General features: G+C 43.9%; 1 protein-coding gene across 1 annotated transcript in view; it reads right to left on the bottom strand.

The window, feature by feature from the left end:
- Positions 1 to 6,457: 6,457 nt before the first annotated feature.
- Positions 6,458 to 24,727, bottom strand: part of GABRG3 (gamma-aminobutyric acid type A receptor subunit gamma3) — a 284,504-nt gene continuing 266,234 nt past the window's right edge. The window contains exons 8-11 of the mRNA XM_019628903.1: positions 16,163 to 16,315; positions 12,424 to 12,620; positions 12,072 to 12,131; positions 6,458 to 11,135 (exon numbers count right to left, since the gene is read on the bottom strand). Of these exons, the coding sequence (XP_019484448.1) occupies positions 10,854 to 11,135; positions 12,072 to 12,131; positions 12,424 to 12,620; positions 16,163 to 16,315 (692 nt within the window). The 3' untranslated portion in view covers positions 6,458 to 10,853. The remainder of the gene's footprint in view (positions 11,136 to 12,071; positions 12,132 to 12,423; positions 12,621 to 16,162; positions 16,316 to 24,727) is intronic.

The following is a 24,727-nucleotide window of genomic DNA, read 5'->3' as shown; positions in this document are numbered from 1 at the left end:
GTCATCTGTAGGACTTCCCACCTTCAGCCTGCACAGTCAGGGCATTTAAGACTGCAGACATCATGGAGGGTTAAGTTGACAGTGGGAGCTGGAGGAGACTGTGACGCAGGACACGCCCGGGACAGGTCACTGGTCTCCACGTCCAACCCACAGAACAGAGCTGCTGAATAAGATGCCTCTTGACTTTTCTTCCAGATCCTAAACATGATGACATGCCTAACTCTGGCTGCTTAATGTTTTAAATAAACATTTGTGTAGACATGTAATACACATATAAAGTCAGAAACACACAGCCTGCGGATTTCCACAAGACCTCACCACCCTGCAGCCCACCCCTGCATGCCCTCTGGCAGCCGCTGCTTCTAACAGCACAGGTTTGTCTGTCTGACCTGATGTAAGTAGAAGCACGCCATGTGGTCTTGTGGGTCTGTCTGTCTTATTTCGTCGAACATTACACTTGTGCCCCCGTCACTCTTACAGCACGATTCCAGGCTCCCCCCGTTTGCCAGAATGAGCTCTTACTGCAGCACACAGTGCTTACTTCTGCCACTACGAGGGTCTGCATCATTTTGAGCCCATGGCAATGGACCAGATAGTGCTCTGCGGTCAAGATGCTAAGGTCCTTATGGGCTGGAGATCTGACAGAAAGCGAGTGAGTTCACCGAGTCCTGGAATAAGACAGTCAAACCACATCACTGGCCCTCGCAGGTGAAGCCCAGCCATCTTTCATTGAGTCTGTTAATTGGGACGAAAATCAGTGCATTTGCTGGGTCAGCAGATGCACACTACATGCCAGGGGCTTTGTTCATTGGCTCCAGGAAATATGTCACACCTGGACCAGCCTCTGTGATGGTGTCATAATCTGACCCATTTTACAGTAACCGCCAAAGTTATTCTCTCCTGTCAGGTCCATCTGGCTTGTACATCAGACATGTGTACAAGTTAAATGAGGATGGATAGATGTGTGTCCCTAAAGTTTTAGATGGAAAGAGCCTGACATTACCTGGAGATGTGATGCTATTTTTGGGGTTTACTATTTTGGCAAACTGGGGTGGTTAGGCCAGCCTCTACTTGACCTTCACGCTTGTGGGTCATCAAATGTGGAAACAAACTGAGAGCCTGTGGGACATTGTGGGTCCCACAGTCAGAAAGAAAAAGAAACAGCACTCAGTACCCCAAACAAACCAAATAGTGAGCATTTCTGTTATTGAAAGGAGTTTTGCTTTCCTGACTGCCATGGCCACGACGCAGGGCCCCTTGCCAAGGAACCTGGCTCCCAGTCTGTGACTCGGCTTCAACTTGGGGCTGCATAGGGTCTGTGAACCCTGTTATGTGAACGTGAGGTTCTACACTCTGGCCCTGGTGCGAGCAGTGCTTCCATGGCTTTGTTCTGTGTCACTCCCACAGGCCTGGGAGCAGTCAGCCTCTCCCTGCCACAGATGCTTATGGGTCAAAATGCTCTGTTCCTCGGACTGATTATGGTCATGGAATCCACTCTCTCTGTGAATGTTATGTCACACCACCTGGGCTCGCTGCTCCAAGACTGCATGAGGCCCATTGGAACCACAGACCCTGGTGCATGGTGTCTTCTCCTACTGTCACCTGCAGCTTCCACCGAGCTCCCAGGCATACTGAGACTCCCTCGTCCACACCTCCCTGTCCCCAGGTGGGCAGGGTTTCTCTGAACGCCCCTTGCTTTTTCTACCAGGGAAGGGCCAGCATCCCAGTCAATTCCTTTGGCTGATGGCCACTGGGAATGCAGGTTCTGAGAACTAATTGTTAACCTTTAAGACAAATGGCCAGTGCTGTTTAATCCCTCATATACAAATGCAGTAGCCCAGTCTCAGTTTTCTGGTTCTAATGAAATAAATTTTCAGGCCGGTCTCCCAGACTCCTGCCAACACAGATATTCAAGGTGCCACAGCCTCCTTGGGGAACAGACCTTGATGGTGCCCCGTCTGGGCTATGCTTGGCCGTGACTTTGGGCATGAAGCAATGAGAAGAGCACCCCTTGAGCAGCCAGTGCCTCAGGGCAGGGCACTGAATGGTTCTCAGACAAGAAAAAGCTAGTTTGGTGTGGGGCAGGAGGGTTGAACACGCCATTCCAAGTCTCAGGGTCCCACACCTTGAGACTTGTGAAGTCTCTCGTTTCCCTGGAATTCCACCTCTGCCACCAGCACATTCAGGCCCCTGGCACAGCCTGTCCTTAATTTACAAATCAAGCAATCAAGTGAGAGACCATTCTGTACATCAGTTCTTAGTTGAGAGCAGCTGTTATCAATTTCTGTGGATCCTACTCAACACAGCTGACCCCAAAGAGCCGTTTTAGTACATTCTTTAGAGGTCCTTTGAAAGAGACGTTCTTTTCCAAACAAAAATGTGTTTAAATTAATTAAAAAGTGAATTGCTACCTGATGAGAATTGTCTCAGAAGCACGTTGACACTGAGGCAGAGATGGCGCCACAAAGCAGAGGAGCTTAGAAATGCTCTGAGTCCTATCTCCAGCATCTCAACCCTCCTGCCCTTTTCTGAGCCTACGATATTGGGCCTCAAATTTCTTCTGATTAAAATGGTGACAAAAACAGACTCTCCTTGTCAGGACACAAGGGCGGAATGATTCCATATGCGCGAAGCCCTTACCTAACCTCCATGAGCTCAGCTGTTACGATTCATCTTCCAGGGCCCAGAAACTCGATCGCAGACTAGGAAACTTGGCAGTTCTAGTGAGAGGAAGGGGTTCATGAGCATGGGAAGGTCACTGGCGTCCAAGCAGACACTAGAGAAATCTGCTGAAAATGCCACCAGAGAGGCCTCGGGGAGGTCCCCGTGATGTCAGAAAGTCCAGCGTCACCTTGGAGGCCTCCATTAGGATTTGGAGCAGGTGGGAAGCAGGCACCGGGGTGGAAATGACTCAGAGCCTCTGCCCCTTCCACCAGCACAGACCCATCCAGGAGGGGTGGGACCATCTAGCCGACCGTCATAACAGGTAAGCTGGCTGACCTGCACTGGCTCGTTTTTAGTGCAATTGCTCAGTTCAAACTGACCGCAGTAGAAGATGGCATCTTGTGATGTCGTCCTGCAGTAATGGCCCCTAGGTTGGTGATTGGTTTGTGTTTGTGAAACTGTGTCTTGACTTCAATGTGGGGCTGCAGCCCCTCCCCAGGGAGCCACCATTCCAACCACCTCTGGGGTGTCTGGCCCTCAAGTCCTAATGGGATAGGGACAGGGACCCCGAACCCTGCACACACTACTAATCCATACCGGAGCTGCAGGTGAGGCCTGCAGGCTGGCACCTGCCGCCTTGACATGGCTGGAGCGGGGTCTCCTGCCCTCCAGGGCTGGGTTCATGAGTGTTAGCAGGAGTGGAGGGCACTTCCCTTCGACACCGGCCGCTTGTAACCAGAGGACACTGAACCCCACATCTACAGAATCTGCCTTTGGATTGGGCTGGCCGGACGCAGGAGCTGGAGAGGGGCAGCTGGCGTCACGCCCGGGTGGGCCCCGAGCAGACCCGTGCCCTTGACCCAGCCAGCCACCCCCAACCCGGAAAGATATCCACTCCTGGCTCACGTATTTCTGACAACATGTGCATTTATTTGTATTAGAAGTACAAATGTAGGAATCCAAGTACAAATACAGAGGGTGGCCCGGCCACCAGGCCCAGCTGGCCTCAGGTGGGGCGTGGCGCGGCGGGACAGAACCAGAACCGGCGAAGCGGGGCGCGGCGCCGCGTGTCGCCAAGGCACGTGAGGCGCAAGTGCGCCCTCGTTTCACTAGGACACCACGAGCTGCATGGCTAGCGGAGGGGGACGGGACCTCGGACTCCCTGGGACGACCTGAAGACCCAGAGCCCGGGCCTCCAGTCCCTGGCAGTTCCACAGGGAAGCAGGGCTGTTGGAGGCCACTTGGTGACAATGGGGACCTTGGCCTGGCCCTCCACCCACTTGTCTGGGGAGGGGCGGGCACAGGCACTTGAGCAGGGCCGGTCCCCTCTCAGGCCAAGGTGGTTTACACTGCACTCAGACCTGATTCCAGGATGCTCTCACATTCTAGAATCGCCCCACCTTCCTCCCACCTGGGCAAGCAGGCTTCCCAGGCAGGAAGGGTTCCATCCAGGGCGCTTCTGCCCAGGGCATCTCCCAGTTCCCCCTACCTCCAGTTTTATTTTAAACACAAGCTTTAAAAAGAGAGGACAGTCCACACACTGTGGCTAATTCTCACATGTCCCTGCGGTTCATACTAGGCCTGATGATTTATCACGTTGTATGTGAGTGCTACATCCTAAGCAAGTGTGAGGATTGCTATTTGCCACCTACATCTGGAGAACTACCTGGACCTTACCTACTAAAATTGACCACGATGCACAAATGACCAAGGAACTGCTCAGATGTGCATCCAGGTAAAGTGTGACCAGGTGCTCAATGGGCAGCTTGTCTGGGCTCCAGACCAACTTCTGATAAAATATTTACGCTTGATTTTTTTTTCTTTAAAGAAAGATTGTGGCCCTACATTTCCAGGAAGTGGGAAGATTGTGAGTTCCTCTTCTTCCATCTCAATCTCTCTCTCTCTCTCTCTCCATCTCTCTCTTCCTCTCTGTCTCTCTCCCTCTCTCTCCCTCACTCCTCCTTAACCAAAGACTTAGTAAGCTAATATACTATCACCAGAAAACTGTTCCTTTCTTTTTTCCACTACGTTTGGGGTAGTGAGTGGAGTAACACACATTAAGTTGTTCCAGTTTTACCACTGTTCACACAAATACACACATCACTGCATGTAATCACAAGATGGCCCCTGGCCCCTCACAAGACAACCCAGGCCCAATCCCTGAAAACTGTTACTCTTCTAGAATCTTCCACAGAAAATGCATTCGCGAGGAATGAACCTTTCACTCAGTCCAGGAGCTGCTTGGAAAGAAAAACATATCATGTGGTTGTAGAAACATATACATGTAAACATTATTCACTAGCACAAAATTAGTCATTTTGAAGGTCAAGAATGATTAAAAGTATCTTTTAAAATGTTTTAATAGAGTTGCTCTAAACAGAGATAATATAATAGTAAATACTATAAATTTCATTAATATATTATACTTGTGTCTATTTTTATCCAGGAGTAAAATTCCAAGATAAACTGGAGGAAATCAAAGCTTAAACCCAAATTATATGATAAGAAGCATACTGATTGTCCTTTTCGGCTAATGAAATCTATGATGTCCACAGATGTGTCCACTTTGGGAAAAATAGTTATTGGCCAACTCAAATGTTATCTTCTTAAAAAGGAATAAAAAAGCCAAGTGAGGTAAAAACTAGACCAAACAAAATAAAAAACAGAAGTAACCAACAAACTAAAATTAGGTGGAGTGTTCCATTTCAACAGTTTCAAATTCTGATTGAGGCAGGGTAGACAAGATTGCTGGGAAATTTTTAGTCAAGCCAAATTTTGAAATATGATCTGCATATTTAATACTTAAACTAAATGAAACTTTTCCATTTTCTCCTTAAGTCCTAATTTTGTTATAGTTTGGAAAACACTAGCCTTTGTGTTGACTCAGTAGCTAAGTACTAGCTACTTAGCTATCTTTCCTGTTAACATAAACAGTACATGATAAACACCTTTTGTAATAAATACTAACCAAATCAAAGCACTCTTCATTTGTTCTTCAAAATCAGTCTCACAGTGAGTTGGAACTCCTACTTTTTAATGGAAAATGGGAATTTTAATCTTTAGTGAAAAAAGTGGTTAGTGGGAAAAACATAGAAGAAACCCCAAATGACTAGAAGAGAGGAAAATATAGCAGCCACCTTTTCAATCTTGGGGATTTCATCACCGGCAATCAATCTGGACTGCTCTTCCCTACCTGTGCAGTTTGAACTGCTCAGCAGACACTCAGGACCCTCCTCCCCTGCAGGAACCATTGTCGCCCTCCCATTGTGAAGCTGGCCCACTGGGCTGGGAAACTTTGTGTTGTGTTTACAAATGCAAAAAGTGGAGTGGTGAAAGTAGGTGATAATCTGAATAACTCAAGCAAAACATTTAGTTTTCCTCAATTGCCCGGATGCTATATTCGGTGTTTGCTCTGTGTGTGCGTGCTCATGTGTACTTCCTTCCTAATTATTTTCTAGCTCATGTCCCTGTAAAATATTTCTGAAAGACCCACTTGATTAACTCAAAACATTGAAAACTTGTTAGTGACTGTTCAACTAATTTTTTTAGCACTGATTTAAAGTGTTCTAAAATGTGTTTTTTATGTGAACAGAGTAATAAGAGGATACAGGTGTTTTATTGACAACATTACAAACCAAAGCATCATTTAACTAGAGTATATTTTAAGGGGAAAAAAAAGAAGCAAAGGGGGCCGGCCGAGTGGCTCAGTTGGTTAAGAGCTCGCTCAAGAGTACGAGCTCTGAGCAACAGCATCACCGGCCTGAGCTCGGCCTGAGTTGAGCTGCTGCTGAGCTGCCAACAGGTGGTAGGATGGCTCAGCTAAAAAAAAAAAAAAAAGGAAAACAAGTCTCCCTTTTGACTTTAATAGAAACAGACCAGGCTTATATCTTGGAAATGCTCACTTGAATTTTAAAAGAAATGGAAATGCCCTAGTTTGTAGTCTTCAAAACTAGCAGGCATTAAAAAAAAAAAGCCAAGTTTTTATTCTTCCAGAAATATGAATGGCTGAGTTGTTATGTTATCCTATTATCTCAGCACATACATGTGTTCTCCCTATAATGGTAGAAATATATTTTCATAGTAAAAGTGAAATGAACAAGGAATACAAGAAGGGTCTGTCATTTACGCTGAATTGTTAGTTTTTTGGTTCTTTGCATGTGATTATAGTGTGGAGTTACTGCTAACTTGTGTGAACCTGACTGTTTCCTATAGGCAAATGTGAGAAAAAAAAAACATGGGCAGATTACACACTTTCTCAATTTGGGGCAATTTTCCACAGAATTTTCCATAAATTTCAACAGAAAACTGTGAATTTCACATTTACAATGTAGTATTCACAATCTGGTTCTTATTTCCAGACACCTTTGTGAAAATATTTTTAAATTGATAGCGCTCTGAAGCCAACTGATAGTAAACATTTCAATACATATTTTTATCTGATTACATATGTTTATCCCAAGTCATGCACACACCCTTGAACAGAAATTGAGGATGAAATTTCATATGTACGTAGTTTATAAACTCTCAGAAAAAGCATTTTGACAATTAACTGAAAGACCATGGAAAGAATTCAAAATGCTTTGTGTCTTGAGAGCACCGCTCTGATACGTTGATAAGTGTAATGGTGGGAGAGCAGTTATAATTCTCAAGTCTGCGAAGGAAATCACAGAGTTTTATTATTGGCAGCCGAGATAAAAATGATCAAGGAAGAGGAGGTTTTGTCTTATTTTCTAGCCCTTTAGATAAGGAGTGCCCTGTTGCTTCCTAGTGTGGCAAGTACTTGCCAATGCAAAATGGTGTTATCGATGGCCTCCCTTGGCTTCCAGGGTGCGGTATTTTGCAGAGCAGCAAAAAACGACACCTAAACCCTTTACTGCAGTAAGCTATGGCCAAGTGAAGAGACTTGGCGTGGAGGTCCTATGGGGACACTCCTGCAAGCACTGTTGCTGGCTTTTAGATTGGCATTTTATTGACAATGTTAATACGTTCCTCATATGTAGCCTGAAAACGCTTTGCCCTCAAGCACCAGCATTTCCTGACTTGAAGAATCCACAAAAAAACTGTGTCCTTAACTAATCTGATGGACGAGTAAGACTGTTTGGCCTCTAAAGACGTGAAATCCTATCTCCATCCACTCATAAAAGATAAATAAATTCGGGCACGAAGTATATGGATTCCCAGGAAGTAGAAAATCTACAAGACATGCATTATTTGAGCTTTTCATGTTATTTTAAGGCATATGTTGGGTAAGTTGGGGGCAATATTGGCTGGGTTCACACTAAGTTGTCCTCTGTCCAGCATCTGAGACCGTCTTCCAGTCAGTGGTGTGAAACTACAGAAACTAAAACTTCCTGGACCCCAGGAGGCATTCTGCTGTGATCCTGGTCCTGTTAAATGCCTTTTTTTCCCTTTCACTCTCAGCCCGATGCAGCTTATGAGAGAGATAGTCACAGCGGTCACAAGTGAGAAATCCTGGTCAAAATGTGAAAATGTTACCTCCTGGATTTAGAGTATTTCTGAAAGTACGGGACACCTCAGACTACTTCCCCAGGCTGCCACACAACCACCCAAGTATTTCCCAATTCTACATGCAAAGCAAGCTGGGGGGAGCTGGAAGGGTGTGGGTCTGTGTGGAACAGTCATACCGCACGCCCCACATGCTCAATATACTCATCAAGCATGTGGTGAAGGCGAGTCCTTTGAATAGAGTGATACTCTCCCTCACACTCTCCCTCGCCTCCTTCCTGCCTCTCCAGTCAGCTCAGGTGTACTTAGCAAGCCCAAGCTCCACCCTGCTGAGGGCATGGACTGCAGACTGAAGAGCTCATCTCAGGACCAGGTGTGGTGAGCTCTCCAGGGATGCTTTACTGTGTTTAGTCAGACCAGAGTGTAAACTGCCTTATGTGCCCGAGTCTACTTTCTGTTCTACGAGTGAATGTCTATCCCTTGAGATGAAGGTTCTCATTCCCGAACAAGGAGCCGTGAGCTGGTGCGCTTTGACCAGCAGGACCACCGAGGCTGGGGGTGGCACTTACAGCCTACGTGTATAAATCTCATGAGAGTTTCCAACAATGCCTACCTATGAATGGCTTTGAAACAAGAGACATCCATAAAAAATATTTAAATGGAATTGAACCAAATCTATGTTCTAAAAAATGCTTTTTGGTTAGTTGCCTCCCCAGAAGAATTTCACTGGATAATTCAGTTCCTTCCAGAACTTCTTGGAAGGTGCACCAGGCTGAAATTCTTCAGATTGTTAGAAATGATAAATTTGTAAAGCTGGAAATGGTGTTTGGAAAAGACCGACCTTGGGCTGCCTTTCCTGGGTATTCCAAACTCTGCTCTCCTTGGTCACGGTGCCTGCCAGCTGCCCTGCCGAGCGCAGGAGGGTGGATTATGCTGCTAGATGGGGACATTCTCCAACACAGCAGAAGTGTCATTTAAGCCACTATATTCAACCTGTTTCTCCACAGATACTGATCATGATTTTACTTTTTAAAATTGGATTTGCTAAAAAGAAGCCAAATGTCCTGTGGTCTATGTAGCAACTATCAAACCAAAAGACAGGGAGAGGACAGGAAGGAAAGCAGTGGGCTTGACTGTGTCACACTGAGACCCAGCCCATGAGAGCTCGGTGATCACAGAGTCATATATTTGATATGCAATGATGCTCATAAAAATAAACAGGCTTATCCAATGTTCACCTTCCTGGCCTCTTGCACTCCCATCCTTTTCGGTGTCTGTATCCAGTAAATTGCGTGAAATCAACCCTTTTACATATTTTCTCTGCATAACATTTTACCTTTTTTTATGAGTAATAATAGTATGTACAATAGATGATTAAAATAAAATGCTATTGTTTCTAAAAACACGCAATTTTCTGGGTAAGATGAGAAACACAGATTCTGGTACCAAAATTTTAATGATTCCTAAGCGTCATTTAGGAACTGGAAGGACTTTTGTTCCTATCAGTGGTGGGAAGCTTCCAAAGAGCCTTGTGAAGTACACACTGGCAACCCGTCCTAAGAAAAAGCTAACATCACAAATCAAGTTGGTGTCATGTTATAAAAATATCAAAAGACTAATAATTTCAGAGGCTGTTTTCTTTGGGATTTTGCTATGTATCCATATTTCACAGTATAAAATAATTTTTGTTCATCAAAATATATCATTGATGATAGCCATGACACATTTTTTTGCATCTAAAGTGATTTGACTTGACAGTTAATATTCATTAAGAAATTTTTAAAATTCTATCTATATTTTTTTCACACTCTGGAAAACGTTTTCAAGACAAAGGCTATGAATGGTGTATACTTTCCTGCGAAAGAGGAAAATCATTGAACCCACGATAGCACAACATCAGCACGACATATACTCTGTGGTTGTTCCCTGTTCCAGTAAAACACAGCTCAGGTGAAAGACCCCAAGGTTCAAATACTGCCGACTCTTGGTAGTCTGGAAGAAAGTAAACTTCTGATGTTCAGAGATAACATCATTGAATTCAGCAACATGAAAATTTTGAAAATCATATTTTTTTCCTCAACTGGAAACTTATGGATATGCATATACACCCTTCCCAAACCTGGGTGAGGTTATTATTATAAAGGGACGCTAGCTAACGATGATGATGCCAGAGCAAAGGAGGCCAGAGAGAGAGAGAGGCAACAGGTTGGAAACTCACTGCAGCTCGTGCCTGAGCTCAGGCTGCCCAGGAACACTGGGCTGGGGTCAGTATGAGTGTCTCAGCCAGCTGTGAGTCCACACACATGAGCACTGGTCCTGCCGAGGACTGCGAAGGGAAGACCCAGAGGGGCCAGGGCCCAGGACAGCTTCTTAGATATTTGTTTGCATGTGTATAGACTTCTCTGCAAGGCTAATCGGCAGCTGCTTCCAATATCCAAAAACGGTTTACAAACATCATCAAGCTACAGATTCGGTAAGGGATTATCAGCAAGTGTCATTTTAAAACTCAGTTAACATGTGTGTGTGTACACGCGCGTGGGTGAGTGTGAAATATACAATAGACATATTTGCCACACACTCCTACACTGCTCAGAGGTGACGTGTAACTTCACATAAGCTGAGTAGTGTCCCCTGTTCTACTCTGATTGGTGACTACCGGTCTGGGGAGGGTGACAGGTAAAGAGGGGGACCTAGCACACGCCACTCATTACCACAGGCAACATTTAAAGGTACAGGTATCCAACCCAATAGACCAAGTTGAAGAGCAGGAAGGACGTGGGGAAAAAGACCCGGGAATATGAGTCCAGCTCCAGGACGTCTATGTGGATACGCCCTTTTCTCCAGGACCCTGACTTGCATTCCTCATAGCAGCAGAAGAAGCTCTGACAGTCTTTGCCGTCCAGACACTCATAGACACAGGTCTCTTCAAATTCCTGCCAGTACATGGAATTGTTCAAAGTGACCATCGTGGGCGGCGGTGGCCTCACATCGAGGAGAGAGTAGCTCTGCAGCAACAGGAACGACACAAAAATCATTATGAAATGCAACAAGAACAGCCCAAGCCATAGGCACACTCTACCTCTGTCCACTAGACAAAAGGGACAGGCCCGTGCCCCACCCATCTCCCCACATGGGAGGGTTCCATCTTTGCAAATCAAATGCAAGAGAAAGCACAGTGCAGTTTTCAAATTCTGCACTTGTCAGATTATTGGTGCGGGGTGGGGGTGGGGGACAAGAAGAGGAGAAGCCAGGCCATTGCAGCAGCGTTTGTCCAGAGGATGGTCCTGACTCACAGTGCGCATCAGAAAGCTCTGCAGGGGTGGGGACAGATCACCAGAGATCTAAAGGGGGGTCAGGGGGGCCACAGGCAAAGGAGCAGCAAGGATTTGGGAGCACGAGAGACTTTCAGGGCACCTCTTCACATAGGGAACTAAAACCATTGATGGCTGAAACACATTCAAACCCGATTCAGTACTTAAGAGAGCTTCATTTATAGCTCACTGTTTTGAGATGAAACGAATTCCATTTGATAGTATTGAAATAAAACTTAGCATTTATACTAACAGTCATAGGTGTATAGAAAACTGCAGTGATAATATGTATGAAAGTGAAAAGTGTGGATTAGCCCTCTGTGCAGCCAATGTGAACATATGATGAAACCAAAACATGATAACTATAAAATAATATTTGTGACATGAAGGTTTGTTCGTAACATATTTTTGAGTTACAGAATGGAAATATGTATGCTATGCACTAATCCCTTAATTTTTTTCCCTTTATTTTCGAAATTTTCTAAGATGGATATGAAAAAAAAAAGTTAACACATTTTGAGAAGTGTATGTGCACAAGTCATTGTCTTTCAATACATAAACAATATCATATTTTCCGATCTCAGTTTAGGAAGAATTTGCAGTACATTGCACCTGCGATGCTACACGTACGGAGGGGGCTTGTAAGCTTATTCGCTCCTGAATCCATCTTGAGGAATCTGGATGTAGTAGCTGCAAGAGAAGCAGAAAAAACAATCAGGAAACTGCTAGGAAAATCTGCCTCACAGATCACCTAGGTCAGAGCAACCTTTAAGGCAGGAGGACATTAATTTCTGTCCTTGTGGGTGATGCTGAAGGGCTGCTTGAGGGCCACATTCCTATCTTCTGAATGCCTGTTTTGTTTTCTTAAAGTCTTGAATCAGCGATTTCTCTCACATGGCGTAGGAGCCTCAGGAACAAGGATCGTTTATCTCGAACGCTCCTCCCACTACCTTCCCAGAAAATTTTTGCGACTGGAACTCACCGACAGTTTCTTCTTCGTGGTGGTGGATTTTCTGCAACTTGAATAGTAGTTGAGGGTGGCATACTCCATCAGAGCAGCAAAGACAAATAAGAAGCACACGGTCACGAAGAGGTCCATGGCGGTCACATACGACACCCGGGGCAGGGAGTTCCTGGCTATGGTGCTGAGCGTGGTCATGGTCAGCACCGTGGTGATGCCTGTGTGGGACAGGTACCGAGCTGTGAGCACAGCCACGTGGACTCGCCACACCCACAGCGCCTCATTTTTATGTGGCCCCTTCTGGACATTGCATAAGTGTAACATGACTTTTTAATTTTAATGTGCATACTATTTTGTAAACCACATTTCCATAAATTTTTTTTATCATAGGCTTTGCAATAACATTAAAATACCTGAATTAGGTTGGCACCTTTCAGTTTATTCAGTAATTCCCTATTGTTTGACATTTTGTCTTTTAAATTCTTTTAAAATGAAGATACTGTTTGCAGTCTCCCCATACAACCCCATCTGTTCTGCATCTCACATGCTTCTTCTGACCAGATAAATTGTTTCCTTTCTTACTTCTTCTTCCATATGTAATTTGTAAGTTTCACCTTTCTTCAAGACCCAGGCGAAGCATCAGCCTCTCTGAGGGGCCCCAGACAGAGCTGATAACAAACACATGGTCCCCATCCCTTACTTCCTGTGTACCTTGTGTTTTTGCAGCGGTCGCACGTCTGTAGGCTTTGCATGTCTGTATCCCTGAATACAGTGTGACCTTTAAGTGCAAAACTGTATCTTGCTCATCTTTGCTGGCCTGTCACCAAGCCTTGTGCCTCGCACATGTTAGGCATTTAAATGAATGCTTTGCATGGACTGCATTGATTCTTCGATTAATTAGTTAACTAATCATACTCAGTATTGGTCTGACTTTGACTGTTACATATACGTGGGTCAACACTAAAGATTTAATCAAAGACTGTGGAAAAGATTTAGAAAAGAGACACTTGTGATGGATGGTTTAGAAGGAAAAACAAGTGGAAAGGGAATGGAAGCTACTAAACATAAAGAAGGTGAAGTGGTTGGATGATTATCACATAGAACACTTAAGGAGGACTCTCCCCATGGTGACTCCTGGGAAATCAGAACCTTCTAGAACTGCTAGACAGGCAGGCTAGTGACATGGACCTGAGCGTCATAGGAATATGGACGTTAAAACTCACCATCTCCATGGTGATGGAGATGGGAATGCTATGAGACATGTGCTGTAGTGTCACAGCTCCTGTTGAGGCTAGGGTGGCCAGCCAGGGCCAGGTGGAGAGGGGCTGTACAGCCCAGGGGGCCAGCTTGGCTGGGTATAAAGGATATTGGACTGGAAGCCAAAGCTCTCAGCCTTGCTCTGGGCCTTCTCAGTATTTGGTCATGTAAAGTCATTTACCTTCTTTGAATTAGTTTCTTTGATCAATACAGTGAAAACAGAACATCAGGTGGGAAGCTGTGATACTTCATGTAAAGATGCTGTGTAAACTTGAAAAATCTACACTGATGGAAGGCATATTTTTATGGAAAAAAAACCCCATTTGTAACATATATCTAATTTAACTTTTCAAAAAATGTGGTGACCATGTCATATCTATAGAATCTGTAGGTAGGAATTTTTCACTAAATTTGGGGATTTTTAACCTTATTTCTTCAAAACTTTTTTACCTCATTCTTTTTCTCTTCTCATTCTGGAACCAAAATTATAGTTATGTTACATGTCTTCATATTGTCCCACGGATCAATGGGCTTTATTGATTCTTTTAAATCTTTTTATCTCTTCTTTAGATTAGATAAATTTTATGTGATGGTCTTCAATTATACATGACCTTTTTTTTCTGCCATCTTCAATCTGCACTTAAGCCTACTTAGTGAATTTTTCAATTCAGCTATTATATATTTCATTCTAGAATTTTCTTTTTAATGTACTTATATGCTGAGATTATAATCTGTTCATTCAGATATTTTCCTTTTTTTAAAAAACTTTATTGGAGAACAGCCATGGTCATTGGTTACACACTGCTTTCATACTATAGTTACATAGTTGACTCCTCTAAGGACGGTGCAGCCCACAGTGGCCCACATGGGGATCAAACCGGCAACCTTGGTGCTATCCAGCACCACACTCCAACGAACTGAGCTAACTTGTCACCCCTAATGTTTTCCTTTTTTAATTAAATTCATTGGGGTGACATTGGTTAGTAAAATTATATAGGTTTAAAGTACATTTCTATAATGCATATTGCACTGTGATTATGTTTTCCTTTACATCTTTGAACTTTGTTATAATAGCTGCTTGAAAGCCTATGCCTGCTGATTGAGCATCAGAGTTGTCTCTTTATGTTGACTCTTCTTTTTCTTGTTCATGGGTCACATTTTCCTGCTTCTTAGAAATGTCTAGTAGTATTTTATTGTATACTCAATATTGTGGATGATATTGTAAAGAGTATGGACTGTGTTATCTTTTTTTAAAGTATGTTGAACGCTTTCTTATATTTAATTTACTGGAGGTTCTTCTTGATTGTGTCATGGCTTGGTTTAAGCTTTCTTTAGAGGAGGTCTGGGGTACCTTTTAGTCTCAGGCTTAGCCTTTCTGGCGTCTCCACTAAATATCCTGGTGTTAATGACATTCCTTCACTGTTCTTGACTATAAATCTATTATCTGCCAGCATTGTTTATTTCTAGTATCTCTGTTCTCTTAATTACACAAGGGAAGACTCTCATATCTCAAGTTGTGTCAATATACCTACATATTAGAATGTTTCAAAGTTGATCTTTAAAGCCATGTTCATTATGACACCTGACATTTGTAATTGTGAGGTTATAACCCCAAGAATAGTTACTGACTTAACAATTCTATCATGTATTTTCTGTAAGCATGCATAGGTAGAGGATATTACAGGCTAATTTATCTTGCTCAAATAATATTTTATTTATGAAATAAAATTTTAAAAAACCAAGCAAATAGAAAAAGCACAATGTAATATGAGCGACTTTGCAAGGGTTTTTAAATTGAGGCAGCCCCCTCTTTCCTGAAAGAGTTATTTTTTTGGGGAAAAAACCCTCTGTATATTCAGCCTTATATATTACCTGTCCTCACAAATCAAAATATTGAAAGTTAGGCAAATTCCTATTATAAAGAAAAACATATAAAACATGTTGCACAATTCTAAAACCACTGAAATTCAGTATTTTATTAAGAGGATATTGGGAGCTAGAGGAAAATTCCCAAAAAGACTTTGAACTTTTGTGTGTGCATTATAGCTGAAAGAAAAACGATCATTTTCTTGCTGGTAAAGTTTTGACAGACAAGCAGAACTTCTTTTACTAACACACTATTTTACCAATATAATGTCTTCCATCCTCCAAGGTGCACAGCCAGTCCTGTCTCCCTACACAGACGTAATGAGGCTTGTGAGTGTGGCACATTCCAGGAAGTGACTACAGTTTTATGATGACATCACCCTTAGAGCATAGTATCAGATGATGCAATTGATTTATTCTGAATTCCTAAGCCAAACTGAATTTAAGTGGCACACATGGAATGCTATTGTCAGAAAGAACAATCTCAGTTAGCTACTTAAAACAATCTAAGCATCATTCAAGTAGCCCTCGAATGAAGTAAACTACATTTGAACTAAGTTTTTTTCACTGAGTATTTTTATGAATACTTCTGTATTAAAATTACACAAAGTGCTGGGAGAGTTTTTGAGAGACTCACCTAATGCTGTTCTTGCTGGTGTAGCATCTTTTTTGATCCAAAATGACACCCAGGATAAAACCACCGTCAGTATGCAGGGGATGTATGTTTGAATAGTGAAGTATCCCATTCTTCTACTTAGTTCAAAATATATCGTCATGACAACATAATCACCTGTAATCAATATTGTCAACATTAAGACAATGTCCTTGAGTTAAGAAGTAATTCAGGGAAATAATTTATGGCTTATTTTGTTAAATGAATGACTTGGATAAAAATACGTAACTATGACAAAATCAAATTGGAAAAGGGTCAAAATGCTGGTGTTGTTCAACAATTTTTATCATATTCCTGCCTGTGCAAGGCATTTTACTGGAAAAGACACAAAAACAAACACACTAATTAATAGAGGAGATAGATGTGCACATCTGTTCCATGACAGACCATCACTGAATGAGCTAGTATTGCCTGAATTTATTGTTTAATTCATCGATTTGACTGAATGTTTAAAATCAAGGGTAACAGATAGGAAACTCAACCCTCAAGCGGATCCATAGTCATTTTGTTTTGTCCATGATAACAGAGCGGTACATAAACTTGTGTAACAATTTTATATTTCTATTTTCATAGCATGACTTTTAGCTTATCAACCTTGTGCTTCATCTTTTATTCAATATTTTTATATTTATCTTATCCTTTCGTGACTCTGGTACTTAGGCTGTGCGGGCCCAGAAAACGAAGAAGAGAAATCATTTTAAAACATTCTGTTCCCTGGTTTATGGCAAAGTCACGCCATTTGGAGTTGGGGGCAGTAGAGATGTTACTGGAGATTCCACAAGGTCCCTGGGGGGATCAAATTACATTTGATTCCCAAATCTTCTCTATTCGTGTCTTTTCTAGCCCCCTCCTGCTGAGATGACATCTCCCCTCCTGTGTTTGTTCTCCACCCTTCAGCCTACCGGATGCAGCCAGTGCACCAGGAATTCACCGTGTCCACACCAGCACCTGCTCTCCACCCGGGGCCTTCTCTCACGTCTTCAAGGCCAAACCCAGAAGCCACCTCTCACTCCGCCTTTTCTTTCTTCAGTTCCTGTGTCCCTCTCTATTCCTTTCCACACCAGCCCAAGGGCCATCTCCTCTCATAGCCCCCCACTTGTCTCCTGACCACGAGCCCTTCTCAGCTGCAGACCTTTCTACGTCCTGCCATCACAGGATCTTTCTAAAACACAAATATCACTGTCCTTATATGCTTTCACCAGCATCTTGCTATCCGTGTACAATCATCTACACCATTCAGTACGAAACGCCCCTTACTTCGTAGTCTCGGGGTCTCCATGTCCTCAGACATGCCAAGGTCCTCCCCACGGGACCCTTCCCTCTGCCTAGGGTGCTCTTCCTTCCTCCTGCATCCAGGCACTTCCCACTCACCTTTGTATTCCAGCTTGGAAATCACTGTTCACCCAGAAAGCCTCCCTGAGCCCCCTCCCAACAAGTGTGATCAGTTCATTTCTGTAATTATGTAATACCGGTCCTCAAACCAGTTAACTAGTTGGGTTATAGAATTTATTTCTCTTGTTTACCAATATGACTAAATAATAAGCAATCAATTAGTAATTTGTTAATGAAAGATCACCATCAACATTTTGTTTTTACCTAAAAAGAATCACAGGGAAACTATGGAACCCATATGACAACTATGCCTTTCAATAAAATAAGTTGTTTTTTTTTTTGCAGGATGAAGTGTCCTGTTGCAGCAACACTCAGTATGGTTGATAGAAACATCAATTTTGAGATAATTTCCTAAAAAACATTTAAAACTTGAAGCAAATTAGCATTTCAGTATAAAGGAATCAAAATGATTAATCTGAAGCAATCAAACAACACAAAATAGTTTTCTAAGTAATATGAAAGCTGACTTACATCATTTCCTGGGAAATATTATTGAATTATGTGTGATATTAAAAGCCTATTAATTTTTACATAAAATTTCAATAAAGAACCAAGCAGAAAGCAAACGGTAGATAGAAAAACAGAATGAATCACCCTGGCAATTATGAGCACAGCCCCAGTGGCATAGCCAGAGCTGAATAATTGATTGTGGGTTCCTGAGAAAGATAAACAGAGGGAAGGTTCCAGAGCAGATGTACATCCATCTGCTTTTCTGCAGCCTGATGTGAGCGGCACCCACACCTTGCTTCGCAAACCCCTCGGCCTAACTCAGGGTCTGCTGGACGTCCTACTGTCACCGTGAAATGGGCTGTGAGGCCACACTCTACGGTCCACTACACTTGCCTGTAGTCCCTACACTTGCCTGGCCCTAAGGAGGCACAGCGGCTCCACTAAGGTAGAAACAGAACAGCAGGGAGGGAGTCAGGACGTTCATTACTTCAGAGTGCTAACAAACTGCTCCACCCTCCAGTGCCTTGGAGGCCAGGTAGGAGCCTGGACGTCCACTCCCACCCAGCGAAAATGGGCACTGGGCCCCACAGTGCTGGCAGGAGTGACAGGGAGCTCATCCCCTCAGATGTCAGTGGAGGTCATGCAGGGAACCTGGGCTTGTATCCTCACTAGGCAAAGAGGTGATGTCATCCGACTACCGTGTGGAGAGGTGTCAGAGGACGTCAGCTGCAACTGAGATTTAAACAAGATCCAGTCCAACTTCACACCCATGTCCAGATTTCAACTAAAATCACTCTTAGCAGCAAGAAGGATGACCTGAGACTGAAAAAGACAGTTGATATCTGCTAACATCAAAATGGCAGAGGTGTTGGAATTATTTATAAAGCAGCCACCATAGAGACATTTAAATGAGCAATTATGAACATAATAGAAACAAATGAAAACAATAGAAATTCTGAGCAAAGAAATAGAGGGTATTAAAGGAGAACCAAATGGAAAAATTTGAGCTAAAATGCACAAAAATGGAAATCTCAGAGGATGGGCTCCACAGCAAAATGGAGGGGACCGAAGAAAGAATTAGTGAATTGAATGATAAAACAAGATAAATGATCCCATCTGAACAAGTACTGAAAAAAAGAGAACAGAGCCTTAGGGACATGTGGGACTATAAGAAAAGATCTAGTGGATGAATAGTTAGGTTGTCGCTTAAAAAAGAAAGCTAAACATAGAACTCCCATCTGCATGACCCAGACTGCACTCTTGGGCACTGACCCTATAGAACTGGAAACCAATGCTCACACAAAACCTTGTACGCCTATGCTTGTGGTAGCCAAAAATAAAAAACAGTCTAGATTTCCTTCAAGGGGTGAGTAGCTAAGGAAATTACTCAGTAATAACATTATCGTGTACTCAGTAACTTGGATGAATCTCTAAAGAATTTTGCTGAGTGAAAAAAAGCCACACCCAAAAGTTCCATTTTGTTTGGCTCCATTTATATAGCATCTGGAAATGACCTTATAGAAGGGGAGAGCAGGTTCATGGTTGCCAAGGACTAGAAAGGGGCTGGAGGAGGAGGGAACGAGAAACATGAGCGAGGCCTGTGGGGACCGAGACGTTTGCATCCTCACTGTGACGCACTTTCTCCCCAAAACATTACCATTGGGGTAACTGGGTAAAGAGTACATGGGATCTCTGCATTATTTCTCATAATTGCACTTCAATTAATAATTATCTTAAAAGGTAATTTAAAAACACCCTATCGATCATAGGATAAATGACAGTGTAAATTAGAAAGTATTTGTAACTGAATGAAAACGATATTGCATTTAAATGTTGAATGACAACAGTACAAAATATCAAGGATTTTGATTCAGACTTTGTACCTAATGTGATTAGCTTTATTTACATAAACCGTCTGATTCTTATTATGAACAAGTCAGACGCCCTCCCTACTTTGAACTTGACCCTTATTTTAGAGTGCTGTGTTGCTGGCGATTGTGCCCCAGCCCGGGCTGCCTCCCCTTGTTACTGGGCTCCGAAGGGTCGGGTCCTTTTAACGGCTATGCCTTAGGATGCGTCAGCACGGCGACGGGAGGCATGAAGGTAAAACAAGCACCACCTTCTAAAAGTTGGCATTTTCTCAGTATACCATCACACTCTGCTCTCTTGTAGGCGGCTGCATTACAGTCAGTCAGCGGAGAGGACTGGAAATGTACAATGAGAACACCTAGTTTATCTTCCCGGGGTTGAAAGGCGCTCCAACTCTGCCAATCAAGACAGACGTGGGCAGCGGGACGCAGACGAGGAGAGCTGAGCTGGGATGTTTCGTAAGCATATCTTACTTCCTATAAAATTTGTTCAGATCGTGTGTCCTGAGGCTTTGGGGTTCTTCACAGCGGATGGACTCCCGTCAAATTCAGTGTCAGAGATGCCCTGTCAGTCAGGGAGCCTGAAGGAAACAGACGGAGAAGGATGAGCCTCTTTACGGTTACGACTCAGCATATCTGTGCCGAGCGTTTCAAATGGCTTGGAGGCGATTGACGGTGGCTCCGAGAAGCAGCCTCATGATCAGTTCAGAACTGTCAGCAGGAAACGTCTCAGGAAGATTGTGGGGTTCTTGAAAAGAGACCCTCTGTTCCCAGCACGCCGTCGAGGTCCATGTCTGGGCTCATTAGGGACAAACACGCGGACTTGCTGCCACCTCCCCTTTTGACACTGAGACTCAGGCAGTGGCTCTCATTTTGATGAGACAGCTTCCCCAGGCTAAATCCAAGGTCATTTTTACCTTTGCATCCTCCCTAATTATAAGATTCTTGGGTTAATTTTTTTATAGCAAATGTGGATGATGCCTGCAAATAGTGAGAAATGACAGACACCTGGTGATATTATTAGTGCAGACAGCAGATTGTGCTGAACGCTGCAGATCCTGAACCCCCTACCCTGAGCTGATAAAACACGTGACTGTACCCCAAAATAAAAATAAACGAGATCAGGCAGTGGGCTGCGCAGATGTTTAGGATTTCACATTGGCAGGTGGGACTTAACAGAGCAGAAGCTTCCAGAAAAGGCAGGGTGAGGGAGAGCGGATTGTAGGAGCTGTTTCACTTAGCATGCGTTCATTCTCTGTCTAGGTTTGCCTCGGGCCTCTGTCCCCAGGTCTGCTGCTTGTCCCCCCTCCATCCCACTCCATACCTCGTGCCCCAGCTCCTGGGGGAGTGGCTACATGGCTGCGGGTGTGGGGTGGGGTGGGGGGAACGGTAGCTGGCAGAGTGGGGAACTGGACAAGCAGGGAACCACTCCCTCTCCCGTCTGCCGTGGGCCGGTCTCAGGGCCATGGAGCATGCTAGCTTCTGTGGGGTTCCTCTGAACACGACCCCCTTTGCCCCACTAGGCTGGGCTGTCGGCTCTTCCTCATTCCTCATCTCTGGGGGTCTCACTGTCCTCTGCGCCGTCCAGCACTTGTGTAACTGACTCCCTATGGTCAGCTCCCTGTTAGCCGCTTTCTGACCAGCTCGTCAGCTGACATGTAAGCATACTTCCCATACAAAGAGAAATAAGCTTGCTTCTCCAAGTTCACCTGTCATCTGTGCCCCCTTACTCGGTGCCTTTCGGTGGCAGGGACACACTGTGCTCCTAACAGCCCAGCTGCCCAGAACCGCCTTCTCTACACATCAGATGCAGCCCATTGCCTGATGAGCACCTCCGGGGCCTGCGGGTCTCAGCTCAGAGGTGACCTCCCGGACTACTGGGGCAAGGTCAGGCTCCCGTTGTGTCTGCATAGAGAACTGTGCACCTGTGTCCTCCTGTTCTCATCACAACTGTGATTTCATGCGTCTCTGTGACATTACTAATGAACAGCCCTCATCCCTATGAGACGGTGAGCCGCAGGAGAGCGGGGCCCCTGCTTCCTTCAGACTGATGCTGCCCCAAAGCCTCACAACGGACCCTGCCCACCAGGATGGCTACTGAGCCCGCTGGCCAGTACATGAACAGACGTCCAGTGTCTGCATTAGACTGCAGCCCGCCGGGGAGTGGGCTGAGCGAGACACCACCCTCGGGGGGGTGAATGAGGACCCTGACCCTCCCCTGCCTCTTCCCTCTCCTGGTCAGATGGCAGCACCTGCCAGCTTTCTGATGTGCTCTGTAGAGTAAGTGCCATGTTTTTGTTCTCTGTGTATATCAGGATTTCTGGTGTATTTACTCACCCTTCATCAGGACTCTGCCTTTGAGAAGGAACAGCCTAGAACAATATGAGATCACACTCATAAAAACCGGGGTGCCTGGATTGGGCCAGGTGGCTCACCTCTTTATGCCCCATTTTCCTCATCTGTGAAAGAGGAATGATAATGGTATCTTTACCACTATGGTTGTTGGGAGGATAAATGGGTTACTAGGTGTAAAGCGCATGGAACAGGGCCTCGCAGAGGGAAGCTGTTGGCACCTGTCAGCTGTGTTTCTAACCTGTGCTGATCTTGTAGACGCTACGTGTTCACCTTTGGTGTGTTCCAGAATGAGGACAGAGGAAATTCATAATTTGTTTCTAATTTCTTCAAGAAGGGTTGCAAGCTTAACTGATGTGAATGCTCACTGCTTATCAAATATTCTCAGAAGACTTACTGCTTCTTACATGGAAATAAACATTTCCATTAAAACAATAGCTTTATATTAAAAGGGAGTTGGTTTTTGAAAACAAATGTAGGACTACTCCTCTTGGGGAGGTGAACTTTTTTATTTGAGTGTGCCTCTCGGCAATGACTGGGTTGTTTATTATCAGTAATTTGTTTTAATAATGAAGGATTTTAATGGAAAAATCGGCCTGTCTCCTCTGTGGACTATATATCTTGTTTCCTGACACTCCTTCTGGGCAATTTTCTATCTGAGATCAATTAACGCCTAGAATGGGAACAAACAACCAGCTCATCAACTTTGGGTTTTCAATATTCTAGAATTAGTTTTATATCTTTGTATCGAATTAAATCCTGAAAATTCTAAGAACTGTCATGCAATTATGAATATGAAAAAGGGATTTCTCAAGCCACCGGAGGTTAGCTATCTCGGGACAATGAAAGCATCGTGCTTAGTATCATTACAACTGACCAGATTTGTTTGATGAGAAACTCCGAATGGGCAGATATCTTTTTCCTAAATTATAACCTCTCAAAAAGGTGATGCTTGTCATACGAGTCAGTAGATGAATCGTGGAAATGCACAGCGATCCCCATGACAACGGTGAAGCTGCCATCCTTCTGATCGGGTGTACACTTCCAAGGGGAGAGCATTAGATTGCTCTCAGATCTCTCCAAAAGACAGTCAAAGCCAGAAGATAATAGAATCATGTCTACAAAGTTCCAAGGGGAAGGAGCTGTGGCTCAGCCAAGATACAATTAAAGAATAAAGGCATGGGCGGACATTATTAAACATAAAAGAAATCAGGGAATACAGCCCTCATGGTCTTTTGTAAAAGAAATAACTTAAACCTAAAATCCACAAGTAAGTATTGGCTCAAATTAAGAACTCAAGGAGAAAAGGATATTAGTTAGGAAGCTTGTAATCATTGTATTCATGTCCGTCCAAATCTAATACAAAACAACTTTGGGAATATCAGTTGGGAGGATAATTTGAAATATGGAATCTGACAACGTAAAAAATCATAATGTAAGTAATAGTAGCTATGTGCGATATGAATGAGACATCTTACAATGACAGTGTCTCTGACATCGGGGAGCTGGCCTGGTACCCTTGGTGTAGCTAGAAGTCGGCCTGACACTCAGAGAGGCATGTGGCAGCATCCAGGATCACTGCCAGGCCCTCCCCCCTCACACCTTCTCCCAAGCCTTGAATCCTGCAATAATTCCTGTATCTCTCTCTTCCTGAGACACCCCATGGTTCCCACAGTTCTCTGTCAGTGCAACTTGTTCCCAATAACCTCTGATGGGAGGTACTGACACCACCTCATCGGTCAGCGTCCAGACTGTCCATTCTATCTAAAATCGGAACATACAGCCAATAATTAGTCTAACTCTGAAGCTTTAAAGAAATGTTTTTCTTAACTTTAGAGTCACCTTTTAGAAAATAATATATTTCTTAATTAAAAAAATATTCAAAGTTTTAATTTCTCTATTTTCTTTCATTTCTTTTTATTCTATTAGACTCAAGGACAATTACGTATATTCTTTAACTGTGAAAATAGCATTGATAATATAAAATTGTTATAAAACATACCTACATTTCTATGTCTGCATCTCGGCCTACTCCTCTGCATGGATTCATTGAGCTCAGTTCTGGAAAAGACTTTGCTAGGAGATAGAATTGAAGTTTGTTCGTTTGTTTAAGCTCTCATCTTTGTACTTCTCTCCACTTTTGAGTGTCTTTGTAAAATATGGCAACAAATCTATTGTATGAAAAAAAGTAAGTCTTGGGGCCGGCCGAGTGGCTCAGTTGGTTAGAATGTGAGCTCTGAGCAACAGGGTTGCCAGTTTGATTCCCACATGGGCCAGTGAGCTGCGCCAGAGAGGAGCTGCTGCTGAGCTGGTGAGACCGCGCGTGCTCTTAACAACAAGGTTACCAGTTCAACTCCTGCACGGATGGTGGGCCGCGCCCCCCTGCAGCTAAGATTGAACACGGCACCTTGAACTGAGCAGCCGGGAGCTGCCAATGGGCGGTCGGATGGCTCAGTGTGCAACAAGG

Source organism: Hipposideros armiger, unplaced genomic scaffold, assembly GCF_001890085.2.
Source record: "Hipposideros armiger isolate ML-2016 unplaced genomic scaffold, ASM189008v1 scaffold_814, whole genome shotgun sequence".
Taxonomy (NCBI): Eukaryota; Metazoa; Chordata; class Mammalia; order Chiroptera; family Hipposideridae; genus Hipposideros; species Hipposideros armiger.
Note: the sequence above shows the minus strand (reverse complement) of the source record. Positions and strands in the feature narration are given on the sequence as shown.